Source organism: Sciurus vulgaris (assembly GCF_902686455.1).
Source record: "Sciurus vulgaris genome assembly, chromosome: 7".
NCBI classification, from domain to species: Eukaryota; Metazoa; Chordata; class Mammalia; order Rodentia; family Sciuridae; genus Sciurus; species Sciurus vulgaris.
In genome coordinates this window covers 14707895-14726060 of record NC_136467.1, presented here as the reverse complement: position 1 = coordinate 14726060, position 18166 = coordinate 14707895, and the positions used below count along the sequence as shown (strand labels likewise).

Sequence of the window (18166 nt, the reverse complement as noted above, 5' to 3'; positions counted from 1 at the left end):
CCATTCATCGCTTCATGACATTTGGGTTGATTCCACCCACAGTCTACTGTGGATGACACTGTTATGAGCCTTCATGCGCAAGCCCTCGTGGGGACACATTTTCATTTCCCTTGGGTATGCCCCAAGGAATACAATTGCTGTGTCATGTGATAACAGCAGAGATTGATTTCCAAGGTGGCTGCACCGCTTCCCATTCCCACAGCAGGAAGGGTTCGCTTTATCTCTCTCCTCATCAGAGTCCGCTATTACCTATCTTTTGATTATAGCCAGGTCAGCAAGTGTGAGGCGCTACCTCTTGTGGTTTTGATGTGCACTTCCCTAATGATAATGAAGTTGAGAGCTTTCTCACAGGCTGGCCACTTATATATCTTCTCTGCAGAACTATCTTGTCAATTCCTTTGCCCATTTTAAAATGGACTTGTCTATTATTGAGTTTGAAGAGTTCTTTGAACATTATGTTTTTATTTCTAGATCCAGAATGATTCTAGAATCCTAAAATTCTCTCACTTTATACTAGTTTTGTTTTCATAACGTGGGTTGAGTTACTAAAGAATGTTTCTAGTGGAGCTAGACTATACATCAGCAAAACCAAATACGATTTGGGTGGTAAGGTTTGAGAACCTGTTGGTAATACTAGCCTTTCCACTATTGATTCCATTGCATTAAATACATAACTATTGATTTTCTCTTTCTTCTCAACATTTCACTATGAAAATTTCAAATAAATAGAAATTAAATAATTTTATGCTAAACAACAAGGATATATACCTTAGACTCTAAAATTGTTAAAATGTGGTTTTTAATAAGTACATTTCTTTAGTTATCAAATCAGTTACAATTTATGAGGTTTAAAGGAATCTCCTTTCTCATGTATTATTTTTATTTGTTGTTTTATAGATATACATGACAGTAGAGTATATTTTGATAAATTATAAATACACTGAAGTATTTCCTTTCTAAGATGAAAATAATATCTATTTGAAGGTGCCATATGCTTCCTAGGTATCTATTCTGCCTGTGATTGGTTCTGTTACTGAAGAGGCAGATAATTTGTAAAGCTCCCATACAACCCAAATGTCTGTGATTCTACATCTGAGAAAAGAGTTGGGAGTTAGACCGTGAGCCCAGGACCCCTTTCCTGGGGCCCACGTTAGGCCCGTGAGCTGCCTAGATATTGAGTTTATAACCCACTTTTAACATTAGAAATTCACTCTTTGGAGTTAATTGTGGTCTTTTAAAATAAACATTTCTCTGGGTTGGGTGTCACCAATGAACCCATCAAGGATTTCCTATAAATAAATTAGTTGACCATTTGGTTTTTTGAGGTAGAATAATACAGAAGAGCTAAAGGGCAATGGGCTGACTTGGGGTGGGGACTGAGGAGTAAAAAAGCTAAGAAAACACAGGTTAAAAATGTTAAAATTTTTAGTCAAGTGTCACTGACTCTGAGCCCTGCCCAGGACAGTGCTGGGGAGCACACTCCTGAGTGCCTGCTCTGCTGGGAAGTTAAGTCTGATTCTCCAGGGGCTCTGAGCTCTCCCTTTCACTCACACAGCACCAGCATCAGGACCCTGGTTATAGTTAACCTTCTGGCTCAGCTGATGTTGTAAGTTGAAACTGCATTTTCATAATTGGTAACTGCTTTCTAAAAAAAAAGGTTCAAAACCCCCGACTGTAGGATAAATTTGTCTTGCTGTGAGTAGCTGCCCCCAAATGTTGGCCGTGATCCAGAATGTGAGCTGGGACTACCTCACCCACGTCTTCAGGGAGGGTGATCATGTGATGAAAAAATCTGTTCTCCATTACTGCGAAAGGTAGGTGTTCTTATCCCCATGACGGAGATCAGAAGAGTGACACTGAACACTCTGAGGCACCTGTTTACAGTCAGTAAAACAGGACCAGTCATGCTTGAGTCTGGTCACAGACTGCAACATAACATTATGATCAAATACCCAGAGGCAGCTGAGACCTAGTCTCCAGCGCTTTTGTGACCAGGGAGAGGTTGTTCATCTCTAAGCCTTACACCCTTCACTTGGAAATCAATCTTAATTCTTTCCTGAATTCATTACACGTTTATTGCTCATGGTAAGCGTGTGTCTTCTCTGTGCCAGAGATATACCAGGCTGACAGCAGGGCACAAACGAGAATAACTGAAGAAAGAGACAGGCACATCCTGAAGACCTGACAGGGTTGGCCATGACCACACTGCTGCTTCTCTCTATCTGCTCCTGGTGTGCATGAGCCAGGGCATTGCTGGAGCTTTAATTTGGTGCCTCCTAGGCACTTGTGACTAGTGTCTCCTGGTGTGTATTCACACACCATGAAAGCACTGCTTTGTTGCTTATCGTGGACCTAAAACGTAAGAAGCAACAGGTAGGCTATCAGCACTGGCTGCCGACTGGGGCCAAAAGCTTTTCAAAAAACAAGTGAATTCATAAGAAGGATGGAGTGTTTTGTTGTTGTTGCTGTTGTTGTTTATATATCTAATACTGGGCCATATATAAGTGAACATCACCATCTCTTTGCTGGGATTCAGTCAAATCCCTCAAATGATGCATCACCTCAGCACACATTTACATTTTCTTAAGGCCACAAACACACTGACTGCCTGCAGAGCAGGAGAGGGCTGAGTAGGAAGTATATTCTTTTCTACTTCATGTATTTTTATGATGACATTTTGCAGAAAAGAAAAAAAAATGAGTAATTGCAGTGACGTTATATATTTATATTTCAACTAGAATTCCACACGCGTTCTTCAAACCGAAACATAAATAAAAGCAAGTATCACCCATGGCTGTACACGGGCTCGGCTATCCCCTGGGGAGTCTATTTAAAAACAAATTTCTTTTATGCGTTTTTTTCCTGGGCTGCCATGTTTACTCACAGTCCAGCTTCCTCATTCTTATCTGCTCTCAGGTACTCTTGACTCCTTCAGCTGCTTTGGAAGAACAGGAATGCAATACCTGCTTCTTAGCAGGGACAAGACTAAGTTTAAAAGTAGTTTCTGTCTTATACGATGAGACAGGCACAGGCTCACTTCCTGTGGTGGTTTCACACTCCACAGAAGTTCACCGGAAACAACCCACTCAAGAACTAGCAGCTCATCTACCTCCCTCCTTAAGACTGATCCCCGGCACCTTGACCAAGTCCATGACTGAAGTCTCACTGGCAAACAACTTGAAGTACACTGAAGTAATGTGAGATCCTCAAGCCTCAGCTTCAGGCCTCAGGACACTTGGATACTGAGTTTCTAGAAACACTATGTAGTCCGTCAGCTTCTTCTCCTTTATACCTTGGTCTAGGCAAGGTATTCATCTCTCCAGAGCATTTCCTATGAGCAAAAGCAACTTCCAAAGTGTTTTTCAAACAGACTGTTGTCTGGGTTTATCTGTCTAGTGGCCAATTTTGCAACATATACAAGTATAAAGAATTAGCAATAATAATAATAATACTTCCATGGCACTGTTATACAAGTTTTCCCAAATCAAAGAGTATTGCATAACCATAATATTAATCTCCAAAACATTAAAAATTGTGTCATTCTTTTCTCAGAGGAACATAAGCATACAGACAAAGGACATCATGATGTCTTTTTAAAATTATTAAGAATACATAGGACTGGGAATGGAGCCCACTGGTAGAGCACTTGCTTCATGAGCACCATCCCCAGTACTGCAAAAATCAAAACAACACACACACACACACACACACACACACACCCACAAATACAGAATGAACACTCAGCTGTGGTAGTCACTAGACACACAGAGAAAAGGTCTTTGCACCTCAAGTTTTGGAATCAGATCACAAACAAACAAAAAAGTAAAATATCACCCCATGGGGCAGCATAGATCAAAAGACCAAAGGTCCTTCACAGGGCTAAGAAAATACCTAGGGCAGAGTATATCATAGCAACATCACCGGGTTGTGAGATATGAAAGACTGCAGGCTAGAAAACCAGGAGGGAAGAAACCATCAGCTTAGGCAGGGGACATGGCATGATCGGGGTCTTAGGGAGGGATGTTCTTGTAGGTTTGCAAAGAAATGGTCAAACTCTGAGGTGTTACCCCTCTAAAGATTCCACAGGCATTCAACAGCTAGAGAAACAGATCTAGTCTAATGTTGAAAAAATCATTAAGACAGCAAGTAGTACTAGACTTTTCTCAAAATTAAAAAAAATATATATATATATATATAAATAAGCTCACAAAGGTAAATGAATGATGCTGTAAAAATTTCCCATCATCCGTCACCACCAAATAGCTTCCACTCTTATATCATGATAAGATCTTTACATTATATGATAAGATGAGTGACTATGGAAATGTATTCCTTTTGGATTGAAGAAATCAGAAAAGAATAAAGTGTGGTGATGGATAGCACCACTCCCTATGAAGAACTCCACATGGGTTTCTCGTGCTCATGGAGAACACAGAGCTCTGTGGAGAGTAGCTACGGTCATGTTGACGTGAATCACTGGCATGCTGATAAAGGCCCACTCTCACGCGTCCTGCTTTCGAAAGAATGGATTCACAGGAAACCAGTCACACATCCACCAAGTTCTTCTTTGGTTCATGATATGAGAAGAATCTGGGTTTTAATTTAAACATCCAGGGAGAAGTTTTTGTAAGAACATGTTTCTTCTTGATGTCAAATAAACCAAGAGGCTCTGAGCCTCTTCAACTCTGTTTAATTAAAAGCATCCCTAAAGTTAGAGAAGTGGGAGGCACAAGAGGGCAGAGCAGTATAGTTGGCATTGACTCAAAGAGGCCCTTCCTCCGCCCTCTGCCTCCTACATCTGCCCCACCAAAGACTGTGCCCAGCCCTCAGTAGACAGCTGCAAGCTTGCCCCACAACCATTTGTTCCCTGTGCACCAATCTCGCACCACACGCCCCATCTCGGGTCTCACTGGAAGACGTGCCCATTCCGAGAAGCACCTCCTTTCTTCTCTTCAATCCACATTGTCCTTAGGCTCATGTATATCTTTAGATATTTTTGTATATTGTGTTTACCTGGTTATACATGGTTTTCTTTGTAACTGCATAGGTTTGTCTAGATCAATTTTGTAAACTTGATGGTGGGAACATCTATTACGGCTGGTCAAATAACAATAACTGAAATGAACCATTCGGCTGAACAAATATGTGTCACAGCCTATAATGTGCCAGGCATAGCATGGAGGTTACAGATGTGGAAAGATGGACAAGGGCCCTGCCTTTTGGAGGGTAGGTCCATTAGGCTCTTGGGTAGCTGCCTGCTCATTTGTAAGCCTGCAATCTGATACTCTCTTGGTCCAGGGTGTCCTCTTACTGATTTTCCATCAACTTTTCCCTTTCATTTCTAACTCAAAGACCACTCTGGAATCATTACACACTTAAAGGTACTTAAAACATAAATAAAATATGACTAACCATGCCATACACCCTTTGATCACCAGCAACAACTAGGATAAGAGTAACAATAAATGTCCCATGTACAGAGCTAGCTCTGGAGCCTTAGCTGAAGTTGCAAATAAAACAATACTTTTTCATGTGTTTAAAACACAGGAGATGCTACCAGTATCTTCCTAGCAAAATAATCACATCCGTCAAACACAGCTTTGTGCTTCCTCTTAAAAATATCACACCAGCCAGTGAACCGAGAGGAGAGAACCCAGTTTAGGTATGTCAAAGATACAACAGTCAGACTTAGTTATCTTAATCTGGAATGTTCTGGCAATCACCACAGGGCTGATTTTTTAGTTGGAGCTATGAGCTCTGGGTGGGTGCAAACCTGGGTCAAGCCATTTGACACTGAGTCACGACTCAGCTTTCCCCCACAAAGGTCACTTCCACGCTGAGCACTTGTCTTACCTGGTGACACAGCTCTTCCCACTGCCTCTGCAGGAGCTCTATGCGCTCGTTAAGGATGGACATGTCGTCCGCACTGATGTAGGCAGAGAGGGAGTCCCTCAGCAACGTCAGCTCTGCCAAGTCATCCGTCCAGCTCCCGACTGCATTTTCTAATTCCTAGATTAAAAAAAAAAAAAAAAATTCTTGAAAATAATTCTTCAAAGAATGGTCCTAATAAATGCTCACTTATCAGAATTTTTCTTTAATAGTTTTTTGGCCATCGACTGTCAACAAATTTCTCACGTCATTTTGAAATCCCTCCAGATAAAATTCCATTTCCATTCTCTATCTGATCATCTAATGTGGGATCTGTTTAATTTTCTTCCTGCACAACTTGATCAATTGCCAAGTTCTTTCCATACAAGATTTGCTGGCGGAATCTTTCTACCATCTATTTGCCATCTCAACGATCCTTTTTTTTCTTTGGTGGCTTTTCCTAACTGATGTTCAGCATTGCATTGAACTTTAAACTGATGTCATAAATACATAAACGCCATACTTTCTTTTTGTCCTAACTTACTGATCACACTAATGAAATGTTTTAATTAATTTAATTTACTGTTCATTTTGAAACACTATGAATTGCTATAGTTTACAAAGTAACAATGGAGATCTATTATTACTAAATTAAAAATAATTCACTGAATACATTTTCTGTAGGATCAGAACTTTATTTAAGTTACTGAAAAAGATTATGTACCCTGTCCTTTTGGGAAATGATTTAAGGGGAAAAAAATCTTATAACAATATTTGCAAAAGTTGACATTAGCTTTTGCAATACTTTGATGGATGGTTGATTTTGCAATTTGTGTAACTCTTGTTCCCTGCCAACTGTTGTTTTTAGATTCCAGCTAATTTAGCGTATGAATAGAAAATTTCACATGGTTGGTTTCCTCTCTTTTTGTCTCTTCACACAGGAGACAAGTTTCCAAAGGCATAAGTAATTAACAATATTGTCTGAGGCTGACTTTCCAGGCAATTTAGGCAAACAAGGTTTTAGCCTGATTTTCCAAGTAATTGCTTTGTTTTGCTGCTAAGGGTCTTTTGGGGAAGAGTAGCAGAGAGCTAGACTGAAAGGCATCCTTTGACTCTTCAAACTCAAAAGCCATTTGAGTATCTGTCCAGTATTTGAGGAGATGAAAATGAGATTCCATAGAAACAGGATCTGGCTGAAAGATCAAATTAAAAATAATAAATTAAAAATACAAACTTCTATTTACACTTTGGGAGATGTTACATTGTTATACCAATGTAAAGATTTTGCTTTTTTTATACCAATTCCTGGTCCTCAATTCAAACAGCAGATTTGGTGAACAGATTGAAAAAGAAATAACACAAACACCAGATCCCACTGGTTCGAACATTCTCCACGAGGTGAGTCAGTGTGGGAAAAGTATAGCCTTTAAATTTAGACAACCCTGATACTCAGTTCCTAGAAGCCTTTGTTTTCTCATCTGCAAAAAGGCAATAACACAATGTCCTCCTGACTTGTGTTCAAGCCAACTGAAACAACACTCATGCGGTCACTGGCACACAGAAGGAGCCTAATAAATGCCCATTCTTACTTATCAGAATTTTTCTTTAATAGTTTTCTTATAAATTTATAATCACAGGCTTAAAATAACTGTTTACCATCTTCACAAACTTCTGAATGTCACATCTCAAAATAATATTCCACTCACTTGCCATTTGAGATGTGAAGTATACCACGTTCCTTTTTTTCCTAACTGCCTTTTCATGTGTCAAAGAATATCTTGGAATTTTAATATTGAAGGAAAAATTCTTACATCCACACTTTTTAAAATTTCTAGACTTAATAATCTCTTGGTTTAAGACTTCTTAGTCAAAGTGAAGCAGAGAATATCCGATTAAAATTCATGTCACGTATATGTAAAATTTTAATAGAATTATACTACAGCAATAATTTGCAAATAATTGTAGAACATAAGAACATGTGTACTTTGAAAGAAAAGCATTAGTACTTTTGATATGAGGGGCATATTGCTCCTCAGAGAACTGCTGATCTGACGCTTCACTGGCTGAGAAGGTGTGAATGGGATAACTTACAGCCACTAAATCATGTAGGTATGCATGACATCATGCAGGGAGTGGTCTGCACCAGCTACCAATTTACTTTCAAGCATGATTTGAAGTGTTGATCATAATCTTTAAGTAGTTAGAGCCCTGAGTAATAAGGACTGGGTGACTCTTTGTGTCAACTGAGATTAGCTATTTTTCCTGCTTTCTTGGCAGAAGGGTCTGGAGGGTAGGGCACTTTCTTCCACAAGCCAGAGACAACTGATTTTCTAGGTTGCCAATGCTTCTTTCTGGAAACTAGACACTGGCTAAAATGATCCTTGTGTGGATGCTTTAGAAAGATTGCTTTAATTGCTGTTGACCCAGCTTTTAAATATCTTTTATGTTGTATTTAATTTTCATTCACTTCCACAGGGTAATTCGTCAACTTGTCTACATTTTCATCAGTTGCAATAAATCAGCTAAGCAAGTATCACCCAGGAGCTATCTGCCTTATTTCAATCCCTTGGGACCTTGCATCTGCAAGAAGATAGCAGGAGGAGACTGATGGGGTTATACTTCTGCAGGCTTATCCCAGGCAGAATATGGTGACAGGGGTGATCTCCAGCCAGTAATTCACCTTGCACCGCATCTGCTCTGCATGGAGCTCCTCGTGATGATCTGGTAGAGGCTGGGAGAGCTTCTTTTTGAAGGTTCGTAGTTTCTCCAGGGAATCAGCAATTCCTTTCTCACATTTTTCCCAGTCCTAAATGGAAGCAAAAGAAATTGCATATTTTTTTTGAAAGAAATTGGAAAACAAGAACAGAAACACCTTTTAATTACAGAGAAAGAATTAAAGTCACACTGATGAACAGTGAGGAGGTGAGTCCATACCCTTTGCCACCATGGGCAGCATGTGGTCATCATAAGAATTGAGTTCAACTCTGACTGTTACTTGTTAACTGTGTGGCTTTCGTATGCTGATAAGCCTGTGTCTCAGGTTTCCCAATGAATATGGAAATAATACAAACTCTATAATTGTTGGAGGATTAAGATAAACAATGGGTGTCAACAAACACAATGCCCAGAGAATCATGAATACTCAAAAATGTTATCTGAATCCAAATCTATCTGCAGAGGCAGGGGTATGACTTTGGCAATGTGCCTTTCTCCAAACTTCATCCATAATTGTATCCAACACCCACACGCTCCCCAGTACACTATAAGGGATAAAAAAGAGGACAGGAAAACACATAGGAGTAAGAGAAGAGAGAGAGAATGTAAAAACAATATAACCCTGAGTCTGACTAAATTAATAAATGGTATAAGCCACGTGGGATGTGCTGTCCCACAAATGGATCTACAACAGACATGGGCAGAACCTTTGACTGGCTTTATCTTGGAATTGCTAAAGCAGTTAGCAAAGAGTTATGTACAACATAAAAATCCACACAAACAAAAAGTGGGAGAAGAGACCTGATGTACACTTTTAAGAAATAAGTATCCAGCATGCCAAGTAGGGGTAAGTGTTCTGTGAGTGGTGAACCAGGGCAGCACGGAAGCTGCTGGATCCCTACAGGCTGACAAAAGAAAACAGGCTTTGTGAGTTTTTGTTTTCAAAGGTTACACAACAAACCGGTGACAATAGATCCCTCTGGGGAGAGACAGTACAATTTGGATGGTGGTACAAGGCGAATTTTATTTTTTACTCTGTATACCTCGATTATGAGGTAAAATCTTATGACACATGTGTTTCTTTTGTTGTTAAAATTAAGCTAAAGAAAAAATAAAAGTCACCACAGTAGAAACTGACATTTATAGCACCAAATCTACGTAGAAGTAAACTCTTATCTGGTACCTCTGTGACATTGGAAAGTAGGTCCCACTAAACGAGTCTCCTTCCTGTTGTCCAAGATGACCCATTTTGTCAAATGTCTGCCAGGTCTCTGCATCCCCAATCTTCCTTCCCGATGACGGCTCCCCACGTGACAGATCACTGACAGCGGTTCACATGCTGCCACATCGTGCTCCATTTGCCTCCATGACGTCTCTTTCATCAACACCAGCGTTTGCCAGCATTCTCCCTGTCTTCTCTCCTGACACTTGACTATTCTTTGCAATGACAACCCACACGTATTACTGTGACTACGGCTACAACTGTTTATTACTACAACTCTCTGTTGTTTTACTGACACAAAAAGTTCAGACCAAAGCACGTCCTATTCAAAGTGTCTTCTGCTTTCTAACTGAACCAAGGTTTTGGTTCCAAAATCTCATTTCTCTTTAAACTTCTTTCATGGAACTTCCTAGAGTGCATAACCATATTATCTCATCCCGATTACCAGAAACAAACAAACAAAACTCCAAGAAAACGAAAAGCAAAAAGGCTTTTCCTATCATGCACAGATTCATACCAACTCCCTTTATTTAAAAATATCTCTGTATTCTCAGGCTACGTAGTGTACCAATGTTCAGCAAAGTAAGAGTAGACAGAAAGGTCCTCTTTCTGCTTAAAATGAACAATCCATCCTCAATTAAATCAGCACACCCTCCCAAAGCTATCAGAATGTAGGCAATAATTATTTGTTGACCTCACAAAGACAAGGACAATCCATTCTTGTGAAAATACTTTGAGGCATTAGTGAAGCAGGCAACTATGTAGGATATGGAATTATAATGACTATTTTCGACATACATACTTGGAGCATTAAGTTTAGAACTAAAAATAGATAAGTGCTATTATCTTTGGTGCAAAGATACCCTGAAATGAAGCTCCATAAACATTAAAATTTAGTTTTATAATACTTTCTTAGATACGCTGAAGGAAATGTATGATTCAAAATATAATAAAATTTAATGAGAAGACCAGGGATTCCCACTTTCCAAAAATCCTTTCCAAAAATGATTTAGACTGTGAAGCTATAATCAAGTCTCTTTGCTGCATGAACTCTAAGGTAACAGCTTAATGTTATGGTCTGTAAGCACCTATTAATGCAGACAGACTTGTGTTTAGCAAAGGCAGTGACTCAGACATCATGCTGTATTAAATCTTGGGAATGTCTCCAAAAATCACATCACAAATAAAGAAAAATATATGATTTAACACATTCTCTACAGAGTGAGTTACAATGTTTTAAATCCTTTCCTGAAAGCAAGATGAATTTGGCATATTATATTACTGATGAATTGCACTGTATGAAAATAAGAGTGACTTATAGATGCTCATGGGTATTTTTGATTCATTGTTTCCTGCTGGGGAGGTAATATATCATTAGCTAAAATTCAGTAGAACAAATCAGGTGGGTGTGTGGACTTGAACAATAAAAAAGTAAAATCTGCTCCATTAACTTTAGCTATTACCTTTGATCCAAAAAAATGACAAGTCACATTTAATAGATAATCTCATTGAAATATTGGTGATTATAAACTTCTATAATTTGGCATTTACTGTGTTCACTTTTAAAATAATGACATGAATAATGCTAATTACAGTCATATATTTAGTGCTTAACATGTGCCAGGTAAACCTAAGGATTGGATAGATTCCAGTAACCAGATTACTTGGTTTACCTTGGTTTTAACTGGGGTTTACCTGAGTTTAGGGCACATGCCCTTTTTGAACTTCTGATTGAAATGTTTTATACCTGGAATTTGAAAATAAGGGTGAAAATTTCTTGGGGCAGGTGTAGCTAAATCTAAATTTCCTTCAACTTCCTGAGTGATCAGTATGCAATGTGTATCCAACAAAGGCTTCATCTTCCTCCTGGAGATTTTGTTACCCAGCAACCTTCTTGAATACACTAAGCCAACTTGAGAGTATCACTTTGGGTTGGTTTTTTCCTGCTATAAAGTAAGAGATAGCAATCTTGAGAACCATTTTGGAGTCTGAGGTTAGGGAGTGGAATCAACACTTTGAATTTCTGTCTGGCTTTATAAAGTCATCTTATGGTTAAGCCTTAGTAATGGCCATTAATCAGAATTCATGGCTTGAACTGACTTATTCCAGTTCAAATTACTTTGTTGGGGGATTGTCCTAAAAAATGAGAAGCTGAAAACTGAGAAACTTTTCCAGTTCCTGTAATATAAGGTGAAGCCTTAAATATAACACATAGGCTCAAAATCCTACGGGTATTGCTCAGTGATCTTTGAATGACTTCATTTGCAGGAAAGCAATGGTTGGAGACAGTGTACAACTTTTAAAGGGCTTTTTACATCGCACTTACTTTCAACAAGAAAGCCAGTTTTTTCTTCTGCTCCTCCAAGCGCACACTGGCCGATCTCCACTTCTCTTGGATTTCGGTGAGCTCGGCCTGCAAGGCGGCCTCAGCTGCACTGTCAGCCGAGAGCAGAAGCTGCTTGCCTGCCTCCACCGTCAGGATGTAACTGCCTTGTTGTCGCAGGAACACCTTTTCTTTGAACTGAAAGGAAGCATCACTTTTTACTCTTTCATCTCTTCTTCATCTTTTCCTACTATAAGTATCCTTAATGACCTGACCTGATAGCATATGTAGCATGTCCTCTTTCATCCAGCAAGCATTTGCCAGGCTAGTACTTTGTGCATGAGTGAACCATGTATAACGAATGAAAACACAGCAGGGAGAGACTTCCTTTCTGCCCTTATGTTACACACAATTATGATGCAACGTGAGATTAGATTTATAAAACTGATATGCAAAGAACACAGAGGGACCTCGGACCCAGCATGGTGGACACAACATGGCTTCCCCAAAGTGAGAGTCTGCGTGGGCCTTCTTGAAAGACATGTAAATGCACCCAGATTAAGTGATGAGTCAGAGAAGAAGGAGAGAACACCTTCCCTCAGGGAACCAAGGATGGGCATATCCACTGTACAGGAAAGCATGATGAAATCAGGAGACAGGATGCAGTTTACAGTGGCTGGAGTACGGGGTGCATGTAACAGAATGGTAGAAGATGAGGCCAGACTATGTCTTGCACAGAAATTTGTTTTTTAAGAGTAAAAGTGACTGAGGTCACAGAAGAATATTAAGCAGGGAAGTGATGTGTTTGAATTACAGTTTTAATATAAGCATTCAGAATCAGGGTAGAAAGTGGGATGGAAGAGGGGCATGTATTGGATATGCTGAGACAGGTAAGAAAGCTACTGTCCATACAGGTGAGAAATCATGACTACCTCACTCAAGGCAGTGGCCATGAGGATGCAGACTTGCAGCAAATTAGTAAGGGGAGTGAGAGACAAGGAAGAGTATAGCTCTACAATGACATTGAGGGTCCCTGGGTAGACCAGATAGCTGGGGACAACATGTCCCTACACTGGACATGGGAAACAGAAAATGTTTTTTCAGAGATCACGAAGAGGTGCACAGTGTTTGTTATAGCTGAAATACACAGATATCAATCTAAAAGGTGACAGGAGTTGACACCATAGCAGGTGAATGTGACCAGAAAATACCAATTTGCCCTCTTTTTGCTGGTCCAGGGTAGTTGAAACCCTATCTGTAAATGAGTTCTTTCAGATAAATTTGAATGAGAAGGGGAACCAGAGAACAGTGATCTTTCAAGGCAGAGAGCCCCTGCATCTAGCGGGAAGGACGCTGAGAGTGCCGGAAGGTATCTGCCTCAGATGCCACAGCCCCAGATTCTCAGGCTGCTGAGTATAAGGGGATAGAGTCAGGAAGGGACAAAGAGCTCAAGGACAGAGCCTTCTACCTTCTCTGGAGTGCTTCCATTACATATTTAAATGATTCATGAGTTAACTAGATACAATTAACACAGTCTTCCATGCTGGGCCGTAGGGAGCTGCTGTGGGCCTTGGTGTGTGAAGTGGAGAGTCCTTGGGAGAGGCTAAGATTCACTCTAACCCTACCACTCCGATGGTCTGCAGTGCAATTGTTTTGCATTTTCATTTCACATTTGGGAATAATATTCGTCCTAATTTCAGTGTCACTCCAGAGACCCTCTGAAGCACTGAGGCCAAGGTCAAGTTGGAAATGCAGAAGAGACTTGAGAACATCTTTTGCATCCTACCTGCACTTCATCAAAGAGGGTCCTGACTTGTTGTAGAGGCACGGGGATGCTTCCAAGGCCACTCATGGGTAGATAGGACACCTCCGCCAACCATTTACGAAGCTTCTCTGCCATCTCCCTGTAGCGTTGCCACTGGCGAATCTGGCTATCGATGATCCCCCGCCTTTGCTGGGCTCTGCGGATGACTCCCTGCCACTGATTACTGAGGAGGGTCAACTTCAGGTTGAACTCATCCCTGGTGAAGAGGTAATCACAAGGTGAAAACACCGTTCTACTGGATGTAGCCACGGGGTCACTGGGTAAGTACATTCTCAATGACTACAAATCCTGAGCGGTGATATAAGACAAGGATTTAAAACTTATGCTATGGCTGGGTACAGTATTACATGCCTATAGTCATAGCTACTCAGTAGGCTGAAGTGGGAGGATCAAATGTTCAAGGTCAGCCAAGGCAACATAGTAAGACTTCATCTCAAATATAATTTGAAAGAAGTGCTGGGGATGTAGATTCAGTGGTAGAGTGCTCGACTAGCATGTGTTGGACACCTAGATCAACCCCCAGCATCACAAAAACAAACAACAAACAAACAAACAAATCAATCAACCGATTTAAAAATATTGTGCCAAGATCTGCTACTGGGTCTACTGTAAGTAATTTTTAAAGTTAGACTATCAGTGTTGGTAAATGTTGTGTCCATGTCTCAGTACAGGTTGAAAGAAAATCTATGACAAGGTGATTGTCACTCATTCTCTTCCTGAGTGTGTGAGTTGAGAGGAATAGAGCAAAGGGGGATATTATACATATTACATATATATATATATGTATATATAATATATATATGTATATGGATTGCCTTTCAAAACCAGAAGTCATCTATCAAATCAAGCACAGTAGAATCCAAATGTGTAAATTAGCTTCATGATCCTTTCTTAGCACTTATAAGCGTCTGTCAAATCAGAATGAGAACACTGTGGAATGTGGAACAGTTCATGTATGTTGCTTTCTGTGCCAGGTAACCACAGGGATGCCTGGTGGAACCACTTACAGCACACCTCCCCAGTGGTGAAAGTGACGCTCTAAACAACAAAGATCATAACTGAACTTTCAGAGTCAAGTACATTTACCTTCTGGAATATTCCTACTGTCAGCAGGTTCTAATCTGATTTTTCTTTTTTTACACGAAACTATCAAAATTCTTATCTTCCCATTTTCTTCTCTTTGTTGTTTTTTTCTTTCCCTAAATGTTAGCATTTAAAATTTAATAGATGTTGGCTTATATGGGAATTGCAAATTTTATTTTCCTTAATGACTTGAATGTTTATAATATTGTTATAAAGTTGGCTAAAAGATGATAAAGCAAAAATCTGAAAGTTAATTGCATTTGAATTTGTTTTATTCTGAAGGTCTTAAATTCTCAGTAAACCTTTCATTTAAGTTTGGCTTGCTTAGGATAGAATAAATACGATATCACACTTTGTTGTTCCAATCTTAAACTATGAAAATCTTTTATGTATGTCCAAAGATATAACCACTTAAAACTGAAATTGCTTTCAAGACATTAAAAAAAAAAAACCCTTCTCAATTAAATGATTCATTTTCTAATTTTTTTTTAAAAATACACAAAGTTAATTATAATCACAACTACTGGTCCTAAATATGGGAAAGATGTAAACATATAATAAAACAAATGAGTTTAATTCTCCAAATATCCCCGTGGAAAACAGGCAAGATAAAGAACATACTGTTCCTAGGAAATGCAAATACTGCACATTGCCAATTCACATGCTGTAAATTGGAAGAGAAGCTAGATTTTTACTTCCGAATTTTTAATAAAGAGATACTTTGTTATGTAAATGAAGAGGAGGAAGTATTTCAGATAGAATGTAATTGAATTTATGGTGGCAAAATGTTTTCAAACATGGAGGAAGTTTTGTGGCCCCGGGGAAACTGGCTGGTGTAATCCCAGTGCAGACTATAAACCAGACCCAGGAGCACAAAGCCAGAGTCCACTCCTCCTTAGTTTTGTGACCTTGGTCAAATCAGTCCACATTTGTGGGTCTCAGGTTTTTCATCTCTGAGTAAGAAAGATGGACTAGTGATATCTATGTTCCTTTTAGGAATACAATTTCTATAATTGCATGAGAATATTAGAAGCATCTGTTTATGAACCATTGATATAATTCATTCTGATCTATTCATTAATTCCAGTCTCTACAGATGACTAGTGAAGGTTGGCTAGGTGATTTCCAATTACTCTATGTCCTTCATATCATATAATAGCTGTTCTCTAAAAGGATTCAATACTCACTCATTTCAGAGATTCAGACAAGCCTTCCCTTCAATTACTGAGACTCCACGATAGTACAATTGCCTTGAGAAGATTGGCTATGTGCCCTCTAATCTGCTCATTAAAAGGAAAATGACTAATTTACTGGACCCTTTCTTCATAATAAGTTTTCAAAGATCCTACCTGTCATCAACTTGACCTTGTTCTAGAAGACGTTGCCCATCAATAATGATTGAGTGCAAAATCTGCTGACGGCTGAACATCTCGGCTTGAAACAACTACAATTTTAAAAAAGAAGAGTGTACTTTTAGAGTCCCTAATTTTAGTGACCAGTTCTCTGATAACTTTCCAAATACACTGGCTATAGCAAGACTATGGAAAGTATCTCCAGCAGAATCAGGATGTGTGTAAAATCCGGCCTTGTAGGAATACTTAATTTTAGACCATTAATTAAAGTAGGCTTAAAGTTTGGTTTTTTGGTTTACTAAACCTAATGACTAAAAGTAGATTTAGGTTTCCCTTCTCTTTAAATCCCTTAATAAGGTAAGTTAATGAATAATTTGAGACCAGGTCCAGTGGTGCACGCCTGTAATCCCAGCGGTTCTGGAGACTGAGACAGGAGGAATGTGACATCAAAGCCAGCCTCAGCAAAAGCAAGGTGCTAAGCAACTCAGTGAGACCCTGTCTGTAAATAATATATAAAATAGGACTGGGGATATGGCTCAGTAGTCGTGTCCCTGAGTTCCATCCCTGGTACTCAAAAAAACAAAAAAAAATATGTTCTGATCTTTTTGAACTGTTTTTCAAATTAATTAGTTTAATACAATTATTTCATTATTACATCAATAGAACAGTCTTTCAAATTATTTCACTGTTTTTAAACAGTTTAATTGATATAGTATTCATGTCGTAAGATTCATCCATTTAAAATGTCCAACTTAAAAACTTCTATTAACTTCAGACTTGTGCCACCACCTCCATGACAATTTTAGGACATTTTCAACAGCCCCAAAGAAATTCTGCCCTCATTAGCAACCAGTCCCCATTTCCTCCCAATGCCCCACCCTGAGCACCCTCTAATCTACTTCAAGTCTCTATTGACTGCTTACTCTGGATAATTCATATAAATTAATTCAAGTAATATGTGGCCTGTTGGGATCAGCTTCTTTCATAGTTCATTTTCATGGTTCATCCACGTTGCATTATGAATCAGCACCTTGCTTTTCATATTGCTGAATAGTGCTTACATTTTATTTAGGCACTCGTCAGTTAATGGGTTGTTTCCATCCTTTGTCTATTAGGAAAAGTGCTTCTATGAACGTTCCTTGTGCAAGTTTTGGTGTGGGATACAAAAGGAGTGGAATTCCTGGGCTACCTGGTACTTCTGTCTTCAGCGTTTTGAGGAACTGTTTTCCAGGGCCGCATCACAGTGTTACATTCCTATCAGCAATGCACGTGGGCGCCACTATCTCTGTAACTTCACCAATATCTACCATCTTTTTCATTTTAGCCACCCAGTGGGTGGAAAATGATGTGTCACTGTGGTTTTGATCCATGACTTTTATGTCCTCATCTGTCAGCTCAGTAACATTGGATTTTAAATTACCTTATGTACTTTTAAATTTCCTATTTTTAAAATTTCAGCAAAATATTTTAAAATTCATTTCAGTCTTAAGTTTAAGCTTCTCTCAGCTCTTAGGTAAGTGCCATCCTTCTGTGAGCATGGATTGAATAAACACCAGGAAACAGAAAAATAGGGACAGAGTTCGCAAATTAATTAATATGCTATTTGTACGTAGTTCTCTCTTCCTGTTTCTTGAGAAATAATTATAATGTAGTTTGATTAAGAGATATGCTTGGAGATATTCATCAGCTTGATGTCCTGATATAAATTAATATATGCTTTTTAAAGAACAAATGATTTTCATTGATCCCAGATGTTTGCTCAAAGCATATTCTCATAA

At 39.1% G+C, this 18166-nt stretch overlaps 1 protein-coding gene across 3 annotated transcripts in view; it reads right to left on the bottom strand.

Moving 5' to 3' along the window:
* SYNE1 (spectrin repeat containing nuclear envelope protein 1) overlaps positions 1-18166 on the bottom strand; it is a gene marked incomplete at its 5' end in the record, with an annotated part of 439816 nt that overhangs the window by 50659 nt on the left and 370991 nt on the right. For all 3 annotated transcript variants that reach the window (XM_079147948.1, XM_079147944.1, XM_079147943.1), the window contains 5 exons: positions 5854-6009; positions 8549-8674; positions 12132-12326; positions 13915-14149; positions 16386-16480. In XM_079147948.1, coding sequence (XP_079004074.1) covers positions 5854-6009; positions 8549-8674; positions 12132-12326; positions 13915-14149; positions 16386-16480 — 807 coding nt within the window. The remainder of the gene's footprint in view (positions 1-5853; positions 6010-8548; positions 8675-12131; positions 12327-13914; positions 14150-16385; positions 16481-18166) is intronic.